General features: G+C 43.7%; 1 protein-coding gene across 1 annotated transcript; it reads left to right on the top strand.

The window, feature by feature from the left end:
- Positions 1-3,680: 3,680 nt before the first annotated feature.
- On the top strand, positions 3,681-7,235 carry LOC110493219. Its single transcript, XM_021567492.2, has 6 exons — positions 3,681-3,857; positions 4,997-5,132; positions 5,296-5,476; positions 5,708-5,809; positions 6,084-6,203; positions 6,979-7,235. The coding sequence occupies exons 1-6, from the start codon at positions 3,738-3,740 to the stop codon at positions 7,067-7,069; spliced, it is 750 nt and encodes a 249-aa protein (XP_021423167.2). The 5' UTR covers positions 3,681-3,737; the 3' UTR covers positions 7,070-7,235.
- The last annotated feature ends 10,333 nt before the right edge of the window (positions 7,236-17,568 follow it).

Below are 17,568 nucleotides of genomic sequence, written 5' to 3'. Positions count from 1 at the left end.
TTCGTACTTACAAAGCATGTAGAGGTCTGTAATTTTTATCATAGGTACACTTCAACTGTGAGAGACATGATGTATGATGTATGATTTAAGAAATTAATTTGCATTTTATTGCATGACATAAATATTTGATCACCTTAGTTTTTATTTTCGAAGCCCTTAAAACATCATTCTTTGGGGATGCTTTTCTGCAAAGTGTTACGGCTTTCTAGGTGTGGTGAAGGAGAGTCGGACCAAACTGCAGCGTATGGATTGCGATCCATGTTTATTTAACAATAGCAACACGAATCTAAATACAACCACTACAAAACAATAAACGTAACGAAAACCGAAACAGCCTAATACTTGTGCACATACACAGAACACGGACATCAAGACACTAAGGACAATCACCCACGACAAACTCAAAGAATATGGCTGCCTAAATATGGTTCCCAATCAGAGACAACGATAAGCACCTGCCTCTGATTGAGAACCACTCCAGACAGCCATAGACTTTGCTAGATAACCCCACTAGCTACAATCCCAATACATACACACCAAAACCCCAAGACAAAACACACCACAATACAAAAACTCCATGCCACACCCTGGCCTGACCCAATACATGAAGAAAAACACAAAATACTTAGATCAGGGCGTGACACAAAGGGGACAAGACAACTGCACCGTATTGAGGGGAGGATGGATGGGGCCATGTATTGCGAGATCTTGGCCAACAACCTCCTTCCCTCAGTAAGAGCATTGAAGATGGGTCGTGCTGGATCTTCCAGCATGACAACGACCCGAAACACACAGCATCAAAGTACGTTAATTTCTAGGAGACAGAACGCGTCTCCTTCCTGAGCAGTATGACGGCTGAGTGGTCCCATGGTGTTTATATTTGCATACTATTGTTTGTACAGATGAACGTGGTACCTTCAGGCGTTTGGAAATTGCTCCCAAGGATGAACCAGACTTGCGGAGGTATACAATTGTTTTTCTGAGGTCTTGGCTGATTTCTTTTGATTTCCCCATGATGTAAAGCAAAGAGGCACTGAGTTTGAAGGTAGGCCTTGAAATACATCCACAGGTACACCTCCAATAGACTCAAATTATGCCAATTAGCCTATCAGAAGCTTCTAAAGCCATGGCATAATTTTCTGGAATTTTCCAAGCTGTTTAAAGGCACAGTCAACTTAGTGTATGTACATTTCTGACCAACTGGAATTGTGAATTATAAGTGAAATAATCTGTCTGTAAATAATTGTTGGAAAAATGACTTGTGTCATGCACAAAGTAGATGTCCGAACCGACTTGCCAAAACTATAAATTGTTAACAAGAAATTTGTGGAGTGGTTGAAAAACAAGTTTTAATGACTCCAACCGTATATATTCTCACTTCTGAATTTGTATTTTTTTAACTAGGCAAGTCAGTTAAGAGCAAATTCTTATTTTCAATGACAGCCTAGAAACAGTGGGTTAACTGCCTTGTTCAGCTGCAGAATGACAGATTTTCACCTGGTTAGCTCGGGGATTTGATCTTGCAATCGGTTGCAAGTCCAACGCTCTAACCACTAGGTTACCTGCCGCACATGATACCCATGAATGATACCCAGCACAAGAAACAATGCCTTTTTTTGGCAACTTTTGCAAGTCATTGTCGCACATCTCATGTAGCCTAATAGTTAATCAACATTTTAAGCTAAATGTTCTGATCTGTTGTGTCAGCCATATTGCGTAAAAAAGTTTTTTTTAATGCTAGTGGTTGTATTAATTTGGTGTCTATCGCATCCCACAACTGTCCCAGACTATGTTTGGAATATTTATTTCTCTCACAGAATATAATAGGATAAACTTTTGTACTATGGGAGACTGCAGAGTGAAGGAAAAGCAGCCAACAAGTGCTCAGCATATGTGGGAATTCCTTCAAGACTGTTGGAGAAGCATTCCAGGTGAAGCTGGTTTAGAGAATGCCAAGAATGTGCAGAGCTGTCATCAAGGCAATGGCAACCTTGAAGAATCTCAAATATAAAATAAAGTATTTTGTTATTTCATAGTTTTGATGTCTTCACTATTATTCTACAATGTATAAAATAGTAAAAAATTAAGAAAAATCCTTGAATGAATAGGTGTGTCCAAACGTTTGACTGGTACTGTATATTTATCCATTTTGAATTCAGGCTGTAACACAGCAAAATGTGCAATAAGTAAAGGGGTATGAATAATTTCTGAAGTCGCCGTATATCTCTGAAAAATCTTGGGTCACTACATTTTTAGATATAACCTGAGTGGATCCTCATGCTTTTAGGGTACATTGAGCTGAAATGAGGTTGTAAGGGTCCAACAGATTCATCATGACTGCCTTCCGGGTTCTGGCACCATTGTGCACCTGTCTGCTTTGACTGGATTGTAATTGGCTAACCCGATCCTGTCACTCTGGGGAAAATGACCTGGAAAGACCATGTCAGGGGGGTGCAGTGGGACACAAAGACACCCTGCAGCCGCTGGCTGAATAATAGATGAATGTGAAGAGCGGTGACTGTAGAGAGGTGAACCTTGGTTGAGATCTAAGCAGGGGCCACTGAGTGACAGGCCATTGGGTGAGAGACCATTGGGTGACAGACAAGGCCAGTGAGCTGTGAGAGCTTAGAACCCGTTGAAGGAAGGCTGCTCAGATTTCAGAGAGAGAAAGAGAGAGAGAGAAGTGCTTTGGTTCCTCTTGGCTTGGGTGCTGCTCATCTCACAACTGCCACATACAGTATAAGGGAGGTTGAGGCACCAACTCTACAATGTGCTTGCAGTAGAAAGTTGAAAGGATCCAAAGGATTCAACACATGACCGCGTGTTAGATTTAAAAACAACTGAATAGCTAACCCAACACATTAGCCTACAGAGGCAGGATCTTCATGTCATCAGTGGTGTAAAGTACTTAAGTAAAACTACTTTCAAGTAATACTTAAGTAGTTTTTTGGGGGTATCTGTCTTTACTTTACTATTTGATTTTGGACAACTTTTACTTTTACTTCACTTACAATCCTGAAAAAAATAATGTACTTTTTACTCCATACATTTTCCCTGACACCCAAAAGTAGTCATTACTTTTAGAATGCTTAGCAGGACAGGCAAATTGTCCAATTCACGCACTTCTCAAGAGAACATCCCTGGTCATGCCTTCTGCCTCTGATCTGACGGACTCACTAAACATAAAGTAATTTTCTATTGGGTACTTTTTCCACCACTTAATTTGATAACCATGTTGTAGGATAACTTTCCTGCAACGCAGGACATTTTAAACTTGTAGTGTATTTGAGGTTTAAAAAATGGTAATTTCCACTGAGATTTCATACTTGATTTTCAACCCCTACAAAAATGTCCATGAATTATAATCCACATAATAATTCACATTTCCTGTTGCTGCAGGATATTTTTCATGCTGCAGCAAACAGGCTCAAATTAAGATCCTACATTTGTATTGCTCCTTTCCAACTATTGTCCTGTTGCAAATTATCTCAGAATTGAGTGCAGTTAAAAGGATTGTCAATGACAGAGACAGACTACAACAGTATGTCTTGAAGATAAATGAAAAGAGGGCGAACTAGAGAGGGAGGTAGAGGGATAGAGGTAACGGAAAGAAATAATGCAAGGGAGGAGTGAGCAGATGACAGAGAGAGGGAGGATTCAGCTTGGGTTGGAAAGGTTGAGATTCACATAGCTCTTTGTAGGAGAGGTACTGTATAGCGACTGGGGCTCCTGGGGAGATGTCTCTCCAGCTCCAAATCAGCACATACACAGAGGAGTTCAGCTCACCTGGACAAGGCAAACCAACTCAACCGAGACCGTCCTCAGCCCACCGCAGAAATAACCCCCACCCCAGACCGGTAAGAACCAGGACATATAGTAATATACTGTAAACAGCCAGGACAAACCACATAGACAGGTTAAGAGTAATGTAGTGTAGTTGATGTGGATGCTAATTGCAGTATACGTGATATTACTCTGACATAACAGAAATATCAACTTGCAGTTGTTGACATAAGCATTGAAAGTTCATATACCGGTATATTTCACAATATTTTGTGTAATGTCTTCTACTTATGAATGCATTCGGTTTATATTATGAATGTTGTGTTATGAAGTCCTTGTACAGGTTCTCTTCAAATACTCGGATACCCATATTTAATAGCAGCTGTCTACATTCTATACACATCTGCCTGGTCAACACTCTGAGAATGGCACATGCTCGATGTCTGAATTGTATCAGTAGTTTAATAATTGATTGGATGATGTTTCAGATGACAAAAAAATCCCCCTGTGGGTTTGCTACTTTTTCCTCTTGCCTCCTTTGTCCCCTATACACTTCCCCTCTTCATGAGGCCTAAATCCTCTTACGCTAATTGGAGGGCCGTTGTCTACATACATCTCTACAGGGTGAAAGCTGCATGTCATCTATTATTCAATGCTTCCCTCTCTCCCCTCGTGAGGTGGCATGTAAACAGAATCACGAGGAAGCTTTACCTTTCCTACCCATGACATAATGCTTAATGATTGTGTGTATACAGTAACACATAGATACTAGATATAGTACCGGATGTGTTTTTTGGCCCGGGACAGTAGAGACACAAAAAGCAAATGTAACAATTTTCTGTAATGCATTATTACTTGTTATAGGCATGTATGAGCCTTTAGAATGTCTCATCATAATATGTTATGTTAGGTCTGTCTATGTAGTAGGACATCTTCAACTGACCCAAAAATGGCTGTTATTTAGCCAGTATCATTATGACAGAGAAGGAGGAGGGCATACATGCTTTTGACAAGTCTTACAATGCACTATAACTACATTATTATGCATTATACCCGCAGGCTTCAAGTAAAGTGTTACCAAATCGTCTTCTTACACTACTATCCCCATAATTATCCAGAATGCGTCACCTGAGCCAACCATCCATCTATCTTCAGTGCTCAGAGTCGAGGGACGGGTGTCTTATTTCCTCTCTTTCCCCAACTACCCATACAGGACTTCCTGTTGCCCAGGAAACTGCAGAATAGCCACAGGGCCTCCCGGTCAGTGTTCCAGGTTGCTACTGCTCCTGTAAACAACGGCCGTCCACTTTTCCTTCCTGTCCGGCACTTGTCTTTTCAGCATAACTCAGGTATGACACTCTGTGCTCCATTCTACCTGTTCAACCAATCATTGAATTATCATCATCTCATCTCTCCCTCGTTGTTTGTGTGTGTGTGTGCGTGCGTGCCTGCACGTGTGTACATAGTGGTACATTTGTTTTGCATGATCTTATGTGGCTCTTCTTCCACAAGATGGCAAACGTGCACGCTCTCTCAGTGCTGTGGACACAGAGCCGCCACGCATGCCACCCCTCAGCCCATCCAGAACAACACAGCACATGCTGCCACTTGCAGGCTGGCTACACAAACCACACATGACTGACCCCTCCATCAGAGACATGCAACTCCAACCACTCCTAAAAAACATACAAAGGTAAAGTATGAGGTCTTCACTCCTTATGTCTTTTAGTTTTTTTAAAATCCAAATCAGTCATCCAGTGCATGCATTATTATAATGATGCAGTGTATACTGCCACAGACCTGAAATATGTGGCTCTGATTGAAATTGAAATCAAGATTGTGATCTCTCTGTTCTTTTCTGGGATTTATTCCAATGGAGATTATTATAATTATTGCGATTAATACGACTTGATGTTGATTACAGCAACATGGATTCCTCCAAGTCATTACAACAGAGGCCAGCTTGCTACCTGACTGATGTCCAGTGTTACCGGGGTGACCATCCACACTCATCACAGGGACTGAGGTGAGAGTGACCTTTGAACCCTGACCTCCTGAGGCAAGTTCAAGCTCATTTACATTTTTACACATGGAAAAAAAGATGGACAAATTATGAATGTCAATGTATGAGCCCCATAGAAAAACCATAGTCTCAATTAATTTTTGACGGATACAAAATATCTGTTTAGCTGTTACCCTTTTGAATACCATACTGTAAACACTTAATTCATTTGAAAGGGCATATCCAATTTATATGCATTAGTTTGTTGGGAAATTCAAATCGTTTTTGTTTCTGACAGGAGAAACTCAGGCATTGAACATCGGAATGGACTTCAAAATGGCAGCCTCCCAGGCGTTAGGCACCTCCTACCACAGGCCCACTACCGGAGGTCTCGCTCCAATACTACACTGGATTCATGGTACAGTACATGCTCTTACATCTCAGTACATGTTCTCAGTAACACATTGTTTTGAATAGCCCACTACAGACTATATAAAGATATTGAACTATCCACAGTTTCAAGTGTGAAGTGCAACACACAATACTGTAGCCAAATTTACAGTCGGGGTATATAGTGAATGTAGTTCCATGCCATCAGTGGTGTAAAGTAAAAAATACTTGAAAGTACTACTTAAGTAGTTTTTTTTGGTATCTGTACTTTACTTTACTATTTATATTTTTGACAACTTTTACTTTTACTTTACTACATTCCTAAAGAAAATAATGTACTTTTCACTCCATACATTTTCCCTGACACCCAAAAGTATTTGTTACATTTTGAAAGCTTAGCAGGACAGGAAAATTGTTAAATTCACGCTCTTATCAAAATAACATCCCTGGTCATCCCTACTGCCTCTGATCTAGTGGAATCACTAAACACACATGCTTAACTTGTGTCCCTGGCTATCCATAAATAAATAAAAAACAAGAAAATGGTGCCATCTGGCTTGCTTAATATAAGGAATTTGTAATTGTTTATACTTCTACTTTTGATACTTAAGTATATTTAAAACCTAATACTTTTAGACTTTTACTCAAGTAGTATTTTACTAGGGGACTTGAGTAATTTTCTATTAAGGTACCTTTACTTTCACTCAAGTATGACATTTGGGTGCTTTTTCCACCACTGCATGCCATTGCAGCTACAGTCGACACATAGTATATCAAATGTATAGTTTGTTTTTATGTTACAGTGGTGGATACAGCTGTTTCAACGTGGTGAAACCTTACCAGGCTGCATACTACATCATTCATCCAGAATTTGTGTCTGAGTGCCTACGCTGAAAGTTTAACCACATGTTCAATGAACTGTACTGGATTTATTAGAGATCTTCTGCTGTGTTTTGATCTTGACAGCTGATTAATTTAATGCATTATTCATAACTCATTTATAATGTAAAGTAACAATGTAAAGTAATGTTACCTGAAATTCAAGTCATTCAAATGTAAATAAAGGAAGCATATATCAACTCTGTCCGCTTGTAACTTTGTTACAGCTTAGTCTGATTCTGCTGTGCTGTTCCACCACCAAGTGGTAAACAGATAGTATTGCATGAGTGAGTTCATACCAAGAGAATACAGAAGGGTTTTAGCTATTGTTCTCTTTCTTGTGTCTGGTGTTCACAAGAGAAGGTCATGTTTTTTTTATATGGATATCTTTCATTTATTTGGCGTGGGCTCCGGCCAAACAGTCGGCTGCGTGGATAAACCGTGAATTCGTAACCTCAAGCCTCTGTCGGAACAATTGCTCCTTTATGATCTAGCCAGGTCGTTACATTGGTGTCAGAAGTAAGAATGCTTGAGGGAGACCGCTAGAATGATGGAGGCTGAAGCGGGCATGAGTGCTTCGTCGACTGTGCTTTGCGCGGATTCTGATGAACGGACCGAAGGGGTGACGTAGACGCTGCGGACGAGGAATCTGGGGCTCAGGATGTAAGCAAACATGGTGGCGCACAGTTCCAGATTGTGTTCATATCTTCTAAGACTCTGAAGTACTCCGGTAAGGCGGATTGGGAAGCTTTTCATGCTCAGTTTGAACTGTTAGCTCATTTTGGAAGGTGGTAGAATGAAGAAAGGGCATTGCAGTTGGCTTTGTGCCTCACAGATGATGCTTTGTCGTGTTTGATATTGATTAGCCCCGGAGACAGACGTCATTATGGGGCTTTCGTGGGAGCACTGAGGTGGTGCTTTGGACAGTGTGTACACCCCGGGCTGCTGCACTCTGAACCGAGTGACAGCCTGGTGAGCCACTACGGGTGCTAGCTAATAACATTGAGAGCCTCTCTCGGCGGGCATATGCTCACATGCCCCCATCTGTGCAGAGTGAGCTAGCACGTGACCAGTTCATACAGGCGCTCTCTCCTACGGAGCTGCGCATACAGACCCAGCTGGCTCATCCTGAGTCATTGTAGATAGCCTTGGAGATGGCTTTGGAGAGGGAGCTGGTGTGGGCTGAGGCTTCAGCTGGGGCTTCAGGGAGACTGACCCACTGCGCAGGCTGGGGGGCAGAGCAGCCCAGAGCTGGAAATGCCTGCATGGGTGGCTGAAATGACTGAACTCATTTGTGCTGAGTCGCTACAGGCTGCAGGAAACACACCCCCTAGTCCCAGGGCCTGCTGGGGGTGTGGCCAGCCAGGCCATCTGCGCCGGGATTGCCCCATGTCCCCAAGAGCTCAGGTAAACGGCTCGGGGTCTGCATAGACGGAGCAGTGCGGAACCCTGGCTCTATTTCCCAACTACCACCATCTTTAGGAGGAGCCCACCGACAAGGGCAAGTGGAGCCTGTTGTTGTGGTGGGCCGGATCTGTGTTGGGGACTTTTGTCATGTCCCTGTCACTGTGGAGGGGATGCCCTGCTCTGCACTGGTGGACACTGGGTCTACAGTAACCCTGGTGAGGCCAGATATTGTGCCAGGTTGGACTCAGTTTGAGCCCACAACTGTGCAGCGCCGCACAGTCACAGGTGAGCTGGCACCCATGAAAGGGAAGGGAATAATGACTCTGACAGTAGGGGGCAGGACTGTGCGTCATCCTGTGTGGGTGGCGACTGTGCAGGACCCTTGTATCCTGGGGTTGGACTTTCTTAGGAGCACAGGCTGCCAGTTAGACCTGAAGGGGTTACACTGAGCTTCCAGGGAGGGCCGGCTGTCACCATGGCCACCCCTAATGTCACATTCACACAACCCAACAACCCCTTTACTCCAACAGTTAAAGCAGCAGAGACTCATGGCTGCCCCTGACTTTTCCCCAGCCTCTTGTCACCTAAGCCTGTGTGTTACATTCCCCCAGCTACCACCATGACACATCCCTCCGCGAGCCCGGGCCACGCCCCCCCCCCCCCAGCTACCCCAGATGGGAGAGGAGAGGACACTGTCTGCAATGAGGGAGATATGGGGGAGGAACTGTGTTGGTCTTCACCCTGAGCAGCAGGAACGGTTGTTGCAGTTGCTGTTTAAATTCAGAGACAGCTTTGCGCTGAGTGAGGAAGAGGTGGGTCAGACTCATCTGGTGCAGCACGAGATCGACACAGGTGATGCTCGGCCCATCAAGATGCGTCCCCGCCGTATCCCGCTGGCACGCCAGGAGGCGGCAGACAAGGCTGTGTTAGCGATGCAGCGGGCAGACTTCATCGAGCCCTCAGACAGCCCTTGAGCAGCGAGCTGGGGTTCTGACTACAGGCGGCTGAATGAGGTAACCAGGAAGGACTCATACCCCATACCACGTATCGATGAGTCGCTGGACCTGGTTAGGGGGTCCTCCTCACTAGACCTCCGCATTGGCTACTGGCAGGTGCCAGACTGGCCCACCCCCACAACCAGCATCAGCTGAAGAGCTTCCTGGAACTGGCCTCGTATTACAGGAGGTTTGTACGGGGCTTCTCAAGCATCGCTGCTCCACAGAACCGCCTGCTGCTGAAGGACAAGTCCTTCACTTGGACAGTGGCGTGCGAGGAGGCCTTCAACACCCTCAAACATGCACTGATCGAGGCCCCTGTGCTCCCCCCCCCCCCCCTTGACCTCACCTTGCCCTTTATCCTGGACACAGACGCTAGCAATGTGGGCATGGGTAGGGTGCTGGCCCAGGTGGGGCCAGAGGGGGAGAGAGTGGTGGCGTACTTCAGCAAAACATTCAACAAACATGAGCGCCGCTGTGTCACCTGGCGGGAGCTCCTTGCTGTTGTAGCTTCCAACAAACACTTCAAGTACTACCTGGATGGCCTGCCCTTTACTGTAAGGACTGACCTCTCTGCTCTTCAGTGGCTCATGTCTTTCAGAGAGCCAGATGGGCAGGTTGCACGCTGGTTGCAGGAGCTTCAGTCGTGCAACTTCACAGTGGTGCAAAGGGCAGCGGCACGCCACTCCAACATCGACGCCATGTCCCGTCGGCCCTGTACTGCAGATGGCTGCCGCCACTGTGAGACGAGAGAGGGCTGTGAGAGAGAGCTGTGTGAGGAGGAGGGGGTGTCGGGTGAGCGGGCCTGTCTGCTGTGAGCTGCAGACTGTCGACGTGGATGAATGAGGGCAGAAGCAGGGACGGGACACAGACCTACAGCCAGTGCTACAGTGCTGCAGCGCTCTCACTCGCGACCAAAGAGTTGTGGTCAAAGTTTGAGAGACTGCGGCTGGCTGATGGCATGCTACAGGAGGCAAAGACCATCGACGACACCCTGGCAGCGGGGACGTTCAGCAGGTTTGGAGCTGCGGAGTCCATCCACAGAGACAAAAGCAGAAACTTTGAGTCCTGTGTGTTTGCCACCATGTGTGAGAGGCTGGGTATGCACCTGTACTACTCCTCTCTATCCTCAAAGTGATGGCCTTGTGGAGCGCTTCAACAAAATGCTTGGACAGCAGCTGGCCATCATCTCTGCCAAACACCAGCATGACTGGGACAAGCACCTGCCTATGGTCCTCATGGCGTGCAGCTCCGCTGTCCAAGACTCCACCTCCTGCACGCCTGCTCTTCTCATGCTGGGCAGAGAGATCCGCACCCCTGCAGAGATGGCGTTTGGTAGGCCCCTAGATAGCCCTCCTGTTCCCCTGGGGTCAGAGTATTCCAGAGTACACCTTCACCAGAGAGCAGCTGGTGATTTCAGGTGCGAGGCAGAAGAGGAACTATGACGTGTACACCCGGGGAAGGTACTTTGTGACTGGGGAGCTGGTCTGGGTCTACAGCCCTCTGAGAAAGAAAGGCAGATGCCCCAAGTTGGACAGCCACTGGGTGGGGCCCTGCAGAATCCTGGAGAGGGGAAGGGAGGTTTTTTACCGGGTACAGATTTCTCCCAGGGGGAGACACTGGGACAGTTTAGACCTATATAGAGAGGTTTCTTCTCCCCAAACCCCAGGGATTCCCACAATTCCCCTCTCTGGCAATTACATTCCCCAGATGCTGCAGACAAGGCTCCAGACAGCCCACTTCACCAGTCTCCCTCCCTGTGTCACTGCATGATTCCCCGGAGTTACAGATTGTATTCCCTGTTCCCTCATCCTTGTCCCCCATGTCCCTGCCTTCATCCCCTGGGCCCCAGAGGGGCAGCCCCCAGCCACATACTAAGCCCCCTGTTTCACATCTGGAAACTCTGCGAACATCATGGCCACGCAGGCAAAGGAGACCTCTGGATCGGTTCAGAGACTTTGTTTGTTCCCTCTGGGGCAAGATACTTTGTGGTGGGGGGCAATTACAGTATTGTCTGATTTTAGTAACAGAGGAAGGATAGTTATTTGGATAATCGTAACCAGGTTTCCATCCAACCATTTCATACGCTTGAATTACCTAACATGCTGACCAGACCGCTCACGTGCGCATGTTGATTTTGTCCGCCAACACCAGACACGATCAGGGCTGCATTCCAAACACTTAAAATAGACACCCTATCCCATCAGTCGTCAAATTAAGTGGACAATTCTGAGGACGTATCATGACAAGTATACACTTGCAGGGCAGCTTTATTAAATAGTACCCGCAAAACACCAGTGTCAACATCAACAGTGAAGAGGCGACTCTGGGATGCTGGCCTTCTAGGCAGAGTTCCTTTGTCCAGTGTCTGTGTTCTTTTGCCAATCTTAATCTTTTATTGGCCAGTCTGAGATATGGCTTTATCTTTGCAACTCTGCTAGAAGGCCAGCATCCCGGAGTCGCCTCTTCACTGTTGACGTTGAGACTGGTGTTTTGTGGGCACTATTTAGTGAAGCTGCCAGTTGAGGACTTGAGGCATCTGTTTCTCAAACTAGCCACTCTAATGTACTTGTCAAACTAGACACTCTAATGTACTTGTCCTCTCTTCTGGTTAGAGCCAGTTTGCTCTGTTCTGTGAAGGGAGTAGTACACAGCGTTGTACGAGATCTTCAGTTTCTTGGCAATTTCTTGCATGGAATAGTCTTCATTTCTCAGAACAAGAATAGACTGACGAGTTTCAGAAGAAAGTATTTGATTCTGGCCATTTTGAGCCTCTAATCGAACCGACAAATGCTGTGTAACGAGTGCGCTGAGAGTCGGGAAGCAAGTTCAGTGAGTGATTGCTTTAATAAATAAAAGAAACAATAAACATGAAACACAAACAATGCACCGACATGAAAACAGAGTCAATAACACCTGAGGAAAGAACCAAGGGGAGTGACAGATATAGGGATGAAAATCAAGGAGGTGATGGAGTCCATGTGAGTGTCATCAGGCTCAGGTGTGGGAGACGATGGTTACTGGTGTGCGGGATAATCAGCAGCCTGATGAACTAGAGGCTGGAGAGGGAGTATATGTGACAGTACCCGCTCCCTGACGCGCGGCTCCAGCCACAGGACGCTGTCAAAGGGGACAAACCCAGGGATCAGGAGCGGACCGGTCACCCCTGCTGATGCACGAGAACCTGTCACGCGGGAACCTGACAGATCGGAAGAAGCAGGGGAGCCTGGCGATCTGGTTGAGGCATGAGAGCCTGTAGCAGTTCCCGGACCCAACATCATTACTCTGACACAATTTTAAAAAAACACTCCCTGATGCTTCCCTTAGGTGAGGTGTTATTTTGTAATGGGAGTGAGTGTTTTAATAAATAAAATAAATAATAAACACGAACCACAAACAATGCACCGACATGAAAACAGTCAATAACACCTGAGGAAACAACCAAGGGGAGTGACAGATATAGGTAAAATAATAAAGGAGGTGATGGAGTCCAGGTGAGTATCATGAGGCGCTGGTGAGCGAGAAAATGGTGACAGGTGTGCGGGATAATCAGCAGCCTGATGACCTAGAGGCCGAAGAGGGAGTATACGTGACATGCTGATGCTCCAGATCCTCAACTAGTCTAAAGAAGGCCAGTTGTATTGCCTCTTTAATTAGCACACCAGTTTTCAGTTGTGCTAACATCATTGCAAACAGGTTTTCCAATGATCAATTAGCCATTTAAAATGATTAACTTGGATTAGCTAACACAATGAGCCATTGGAACATAGGAGGGATGTTTAAAAAAACAAACATGTATTTCACCTTTATTTAACCAGGTAGGCCAGTTGAGAACAAGTTATCCTTTACAACTGCTACCTGGGCAAGATAAAGCAAAGTAGTGTTACAAAAAACAACAACACGGAGTTACACATGGGATAAACAAAAGGACAGTCGATAACACAACAGAAAAATCTATATACAGTGTTCCTATGGTTGCTGATAAAGGGCCTCTGTACGCCTATGCTACAATAGTCTATTACAACATTAACAATGTCTACACTGTATTTCTGATCAATTTGATGTTATTTTAATGGACAAAACAATGAGCTTATCTTTAAAAAACAAGGATATTTCTAAGCGACCCCAAACTTTTGAACGATAGTGTAAGTATTCACACCCTTGAGTCAATACTTTGTAGAAGGAACTTTGGCAGCGATTACAGCTGTTACTCTTTCTGGTCTCTATAAGCTTTCCACACCTGGATTGTGCAACATTTGCCCATTATTATTTTCAAAATTCTTCAAGCTCTGTCAAATTGGTTTTGATCATTGCTAAACAACCATTGTCAGGATTTTCAAGTAGTTTTGTGTCAAAACGGTAACTCGGCCACTCAGGAACATTCATTGTCTTCTTGGTCAGCAACTACAGTGTAGATTTGGCCTTGTGTATTTGGTTATTGTCCTGCTGAAATGTGAATTCATCTCCTAGAGTCTAGTGGAAAGCAAACTGAAGCAGGTTTTCTTCTAGGATTTTGACTGTGCTTAGCTTCATTCCATTCATTTTTAATCCTGAAAAACTCCCCAGTCCTTAACGATTACAAGCATATCCATAAAATGATGCAGCCATTACAATGCTTGAAAATATGGAGAGTGGTACTCAGTAATGTGTTGTATTGGATTTTTCCTGAAACATATCACTTTCTATTCAGAACAAAATGACAATTGCTTTGTCACATTCTTTGTAGTATTACTTTAGTGCCTTGTTGCAAACAGGATGCATGTTTTAGAATATTTGTTTTATGTACAGACTTCTTTTCACTCTGTCAATGTTGGTGATCCAGCCTCAGTTTGCTCCTATCACAGCCATTAAACTCTGTAACTGTTTTAAAGTCCCCATTGGCCTCATGGTGAAATTACTGAGCTGTTTCCTTCTTCTCTGGCAACTGAGTTAGGAAGGACGCCTCTATCTTGTAGTAACTAGGTGTATTGATACACCATCCAAAGTTTAATTAATAACTTCATCATGCTCAAAGGGATATTCAGTGTCTGCCTTTTTTACCATCTAACAATAGGGGCTCTTTGCGAGTCTTTGGAAAACCTTCCTGGTTGAGTCTGTGTTTGAAATTCATTGCTCTACTGGGGGACCTTATAGAGAATTGTATGTGTGGGGTACAGAGATGAGGTAGTTGTTAAAAAATCTTGTTAAACACACGGTCTAAGGCACTGCATCTCAGTGCTAGAGGTGTCACTACAGACACTCTTGTTCGAATCCAGGCTCTATCACAACCGGCCGTGATTGGGAGTTCCATAGGGCAGCGCACAATTGGCCCAACGTAGTACAGGTTTGGCCGGTGTAGGTCGTCATTGTAAATAAGAATTTGTTCTTATTAACTGACTTGCCTAGTTAAATAAAGATTCAATTAAAAAAATACATATATATATATATATATATCTATATACACAGTTGGGAGAACAAGTATTTGATACACTGACAATTTTGCAGGTTTTCCTGCTCATAGAGGTCTGTAATTTTTATCATAGATACACTTCAACTGTGAGAGACGGAATCTAAAACAAAAATCTAGAAAATCACATTGTATGATTTTTAAGTATTTTGAAGTAATTAATTTGCATTTTATTGCATGACATAAATATTTGATACATCAGAAAAGCAGAACTTAATATTTGGTTTCAAATATACTTTAATGTTTCAATGGGACCCAACAAAATAATTTATTGATTTAATTAACAAATAAATGTCCTCCAAATCAAGGTTTCACAATTAATGTCACCCTTAAAGATTATTGTAAATGACATCTTCCAAAATTAAACCAGGAATTAAATGTCACTTATTTAAGTTTATATAAATCTTAAGGAACTATATTGAGCCATTACATCACTTCCTGTTTCACTAGGGTATAAAAATGGGGTAACACGCATGCAATAACCACCATGATGAAAACAAAAGAACTGGCAGCTCAAAAGAGACAGATGCTCTGGTTAGATGAGACCAAAATTGAACGTTTTGGTCAGATTTGGCATCTTTGGCGTCAACAGAGATGCATTCAAGGAGAGGCACCTCATACACACAGTGAAATATGTTGGTGGATCAGTGATGTTTTGGGGCTGTTTTAATTCCAGAGGTCCAGGGGCACTGGTTAAGATTGATGGCATAATGAATTCCCCCACGTATCAGGCAATTTTGGCTGACAATCTGGTTACCTCTGCCAGAAGGCTGGGATTTGGCCATAGGTGGACTTTCCAACAAGACAATGACCCAAAACATTACTCAAGTTCCACACAGAAATGGTTTTGTGACAACAAAATCAATGTTCTGCCATGGCCATCTCAGTCGCCGGACCTCAATCCAATCAAAAACCCTGTTAGCTGAGTTGAGAAGGGCAGCTGATAAGCGCAAACCCAAGAAAGTGAAGGATCTTGAAAGGATCTGCATAGAGGAATGGTCCAAAATCCCTCCAAATGTGTTCCTTAACCTTGTAAAACATTACAGGAATAGACTCCACGCTGTTATCCTTGCCAGAGGTGGTTGCACTATATGACGAGTGCCAATAATTATTAAACCTTGATTTTGGTGAAATGTATTTTGTATTAAATAATTGTATGATTTTGGTGGGTTCCATTGAAACATTAAATCACAGTATTTCTCACGTTGGTAGTTTGAGTTTCTAGAATTACATTGTTTATATTTTTTAAGTATTGTTTGTGCATTGCCAGTAATTTTGGAGCCCACTGTATAATTATATGCCTGGTTAAGCACATTTTTACTCCTGAACTTATTTAGGCTTGCCATAACAAATAGGTTGAATACTTTATTGACTCAAGACATTTCAGCTTTTCACTTTTCATCAATAAGTAAACTATTTAAAAACATAATTCCACTTTGACATTATGGGATATTGTATGTAGTGACAAAAACAATCTACATTTAATCAATTTTAAATTCAGGCTGTAACACAACAGAATTCTGAAAAAGTCAAGGGGTATGAATACTTTCTGAAGGCACTGTATATCTAGTGAAACATTCAGGTTTCGTGTCAGGACTTTTTTCTTTATTTCACGCAGACATTTGCACAAGCCTAGCTGATAGTAAATCAGCTGAAATAACTAATATGCAGAACCTTCACAGGCCATTGACTAAAAAACATGACTTCATGCATTTTTTTGTTATAACCTTTGGTATCACATGTAGGCCTAATTGTATGCTAATAATTGTGCTATGTTGTGTCTGGGAGCCACAGCCTGTTGATGTAAAATCCACTACTTACCCTTCAAGATTGGTTAGCGTTGCCGTTGAGGGAAAAATCTATAGCAAGGCTGGTTGAACACAGAATTAGACCATTAGATTGCTAATTAACTACAAGCATCCTTCATTATCGACCCTACAGCAGCCAAGGCAGGCTATGAAGGCCCAGAGCAGTTAGGAATAAAAGTCAGCACGCAAGAGGTTTCAGAGAGAGGCAGGGAACAGAAATCCCTGGGCCTGGTGCATCTTAAATTGAATTTCTCTCCTGATTTGCCCTGATAACTAACATCAGCCATGTAATTACCCAGAACCACCCTGCTTTGTATTGGCCTAGCTCAGTAGACCCTTGCGGTTTCTAGTGTAAGTGAGTGTGTATAGGTGTGTGTCTGTTTGAAGCTTCTGTGTGTTTACAGATGAGTTGGCACATTGCCAAGCTCCCAGTCTCCTGGTTTGATCATTCCTCCCACCATACCCCCATTGCTGATTGGAGTTGTTGCTTTGGTTACACATTTCCCTTAAGTTGCACTAATGTGGGCAAAGGTTCCATGATGGCCATTATATGTGACTGACTGCCTCAATTTGGTCTTATGCAGCAAAATGTGAAGTTGTGTTTTTACATTGGATAACAGTGGAGACTCAGAGCTAGAAAACAGTATAGCATACACTGCGGTTGAAGAACAATGGGAAAATAAATCTGCTTTGAAAGTCGATCAACTTGTAGCCCCACTTTTGAGAAAATGGCCCTTGAATAGTTTTGGCAAACCTAATGGAGAGCTCTTCTTTGTCTACACACATTCGGCATCATTCACACCCTCTTAAGCATTAGCCCCACCCATCTTTTTAAGGACTTAGCGGGACACAGAGTTT

Source organism: Oncorhynchus mykiss, chromosome 17 (genome assembly GCF_013265735.2).
Source record: "Oncorhynchus mykiss isolate Arlee chromosome 17, USDA_OmykA_1.1, whole genome shotgun sequence".
Classification (NCBI taxonomy): domain Eukaryota; kingdom Metazoa; phylum Chordata; class Actinopteri; order Salmoniformes; family Salmonidae; genus Oncorhynchus; species Oncorhynchus mykiss.
Note: the sequence above shows the minus strand (reverse complement) of the source record. Positions and strands in the feature narration are given on the sequence as shown.

What these genes read in the sequence shown, in the direction of transcription:
- LOC110493219 (XM_021567492.2), top strand. Translation starts at nt 3,738, where the DNA reads ATGTCTCTCCAGCTCCAAATCAGCACATACACAGAGGAGTTCAGCTCA. An exon ending in CACTCATCACAGGGACTGAG is followed by an intron (nt 5,810 to 6,083) that starts GTGAGAGTGACC and finishes TGTTTCTGACAG; the next exon opens with GAGAAACTCAGGCATTGAAC. An exon ending in AATACTACACTGGATTCATG is followed by an intron (nt 6,204 to 6,978) that starts GTACAGTACATG and finishes TTTATGTTACAG; the next exon opens with TGGTGGATACAGCTGTTTCA.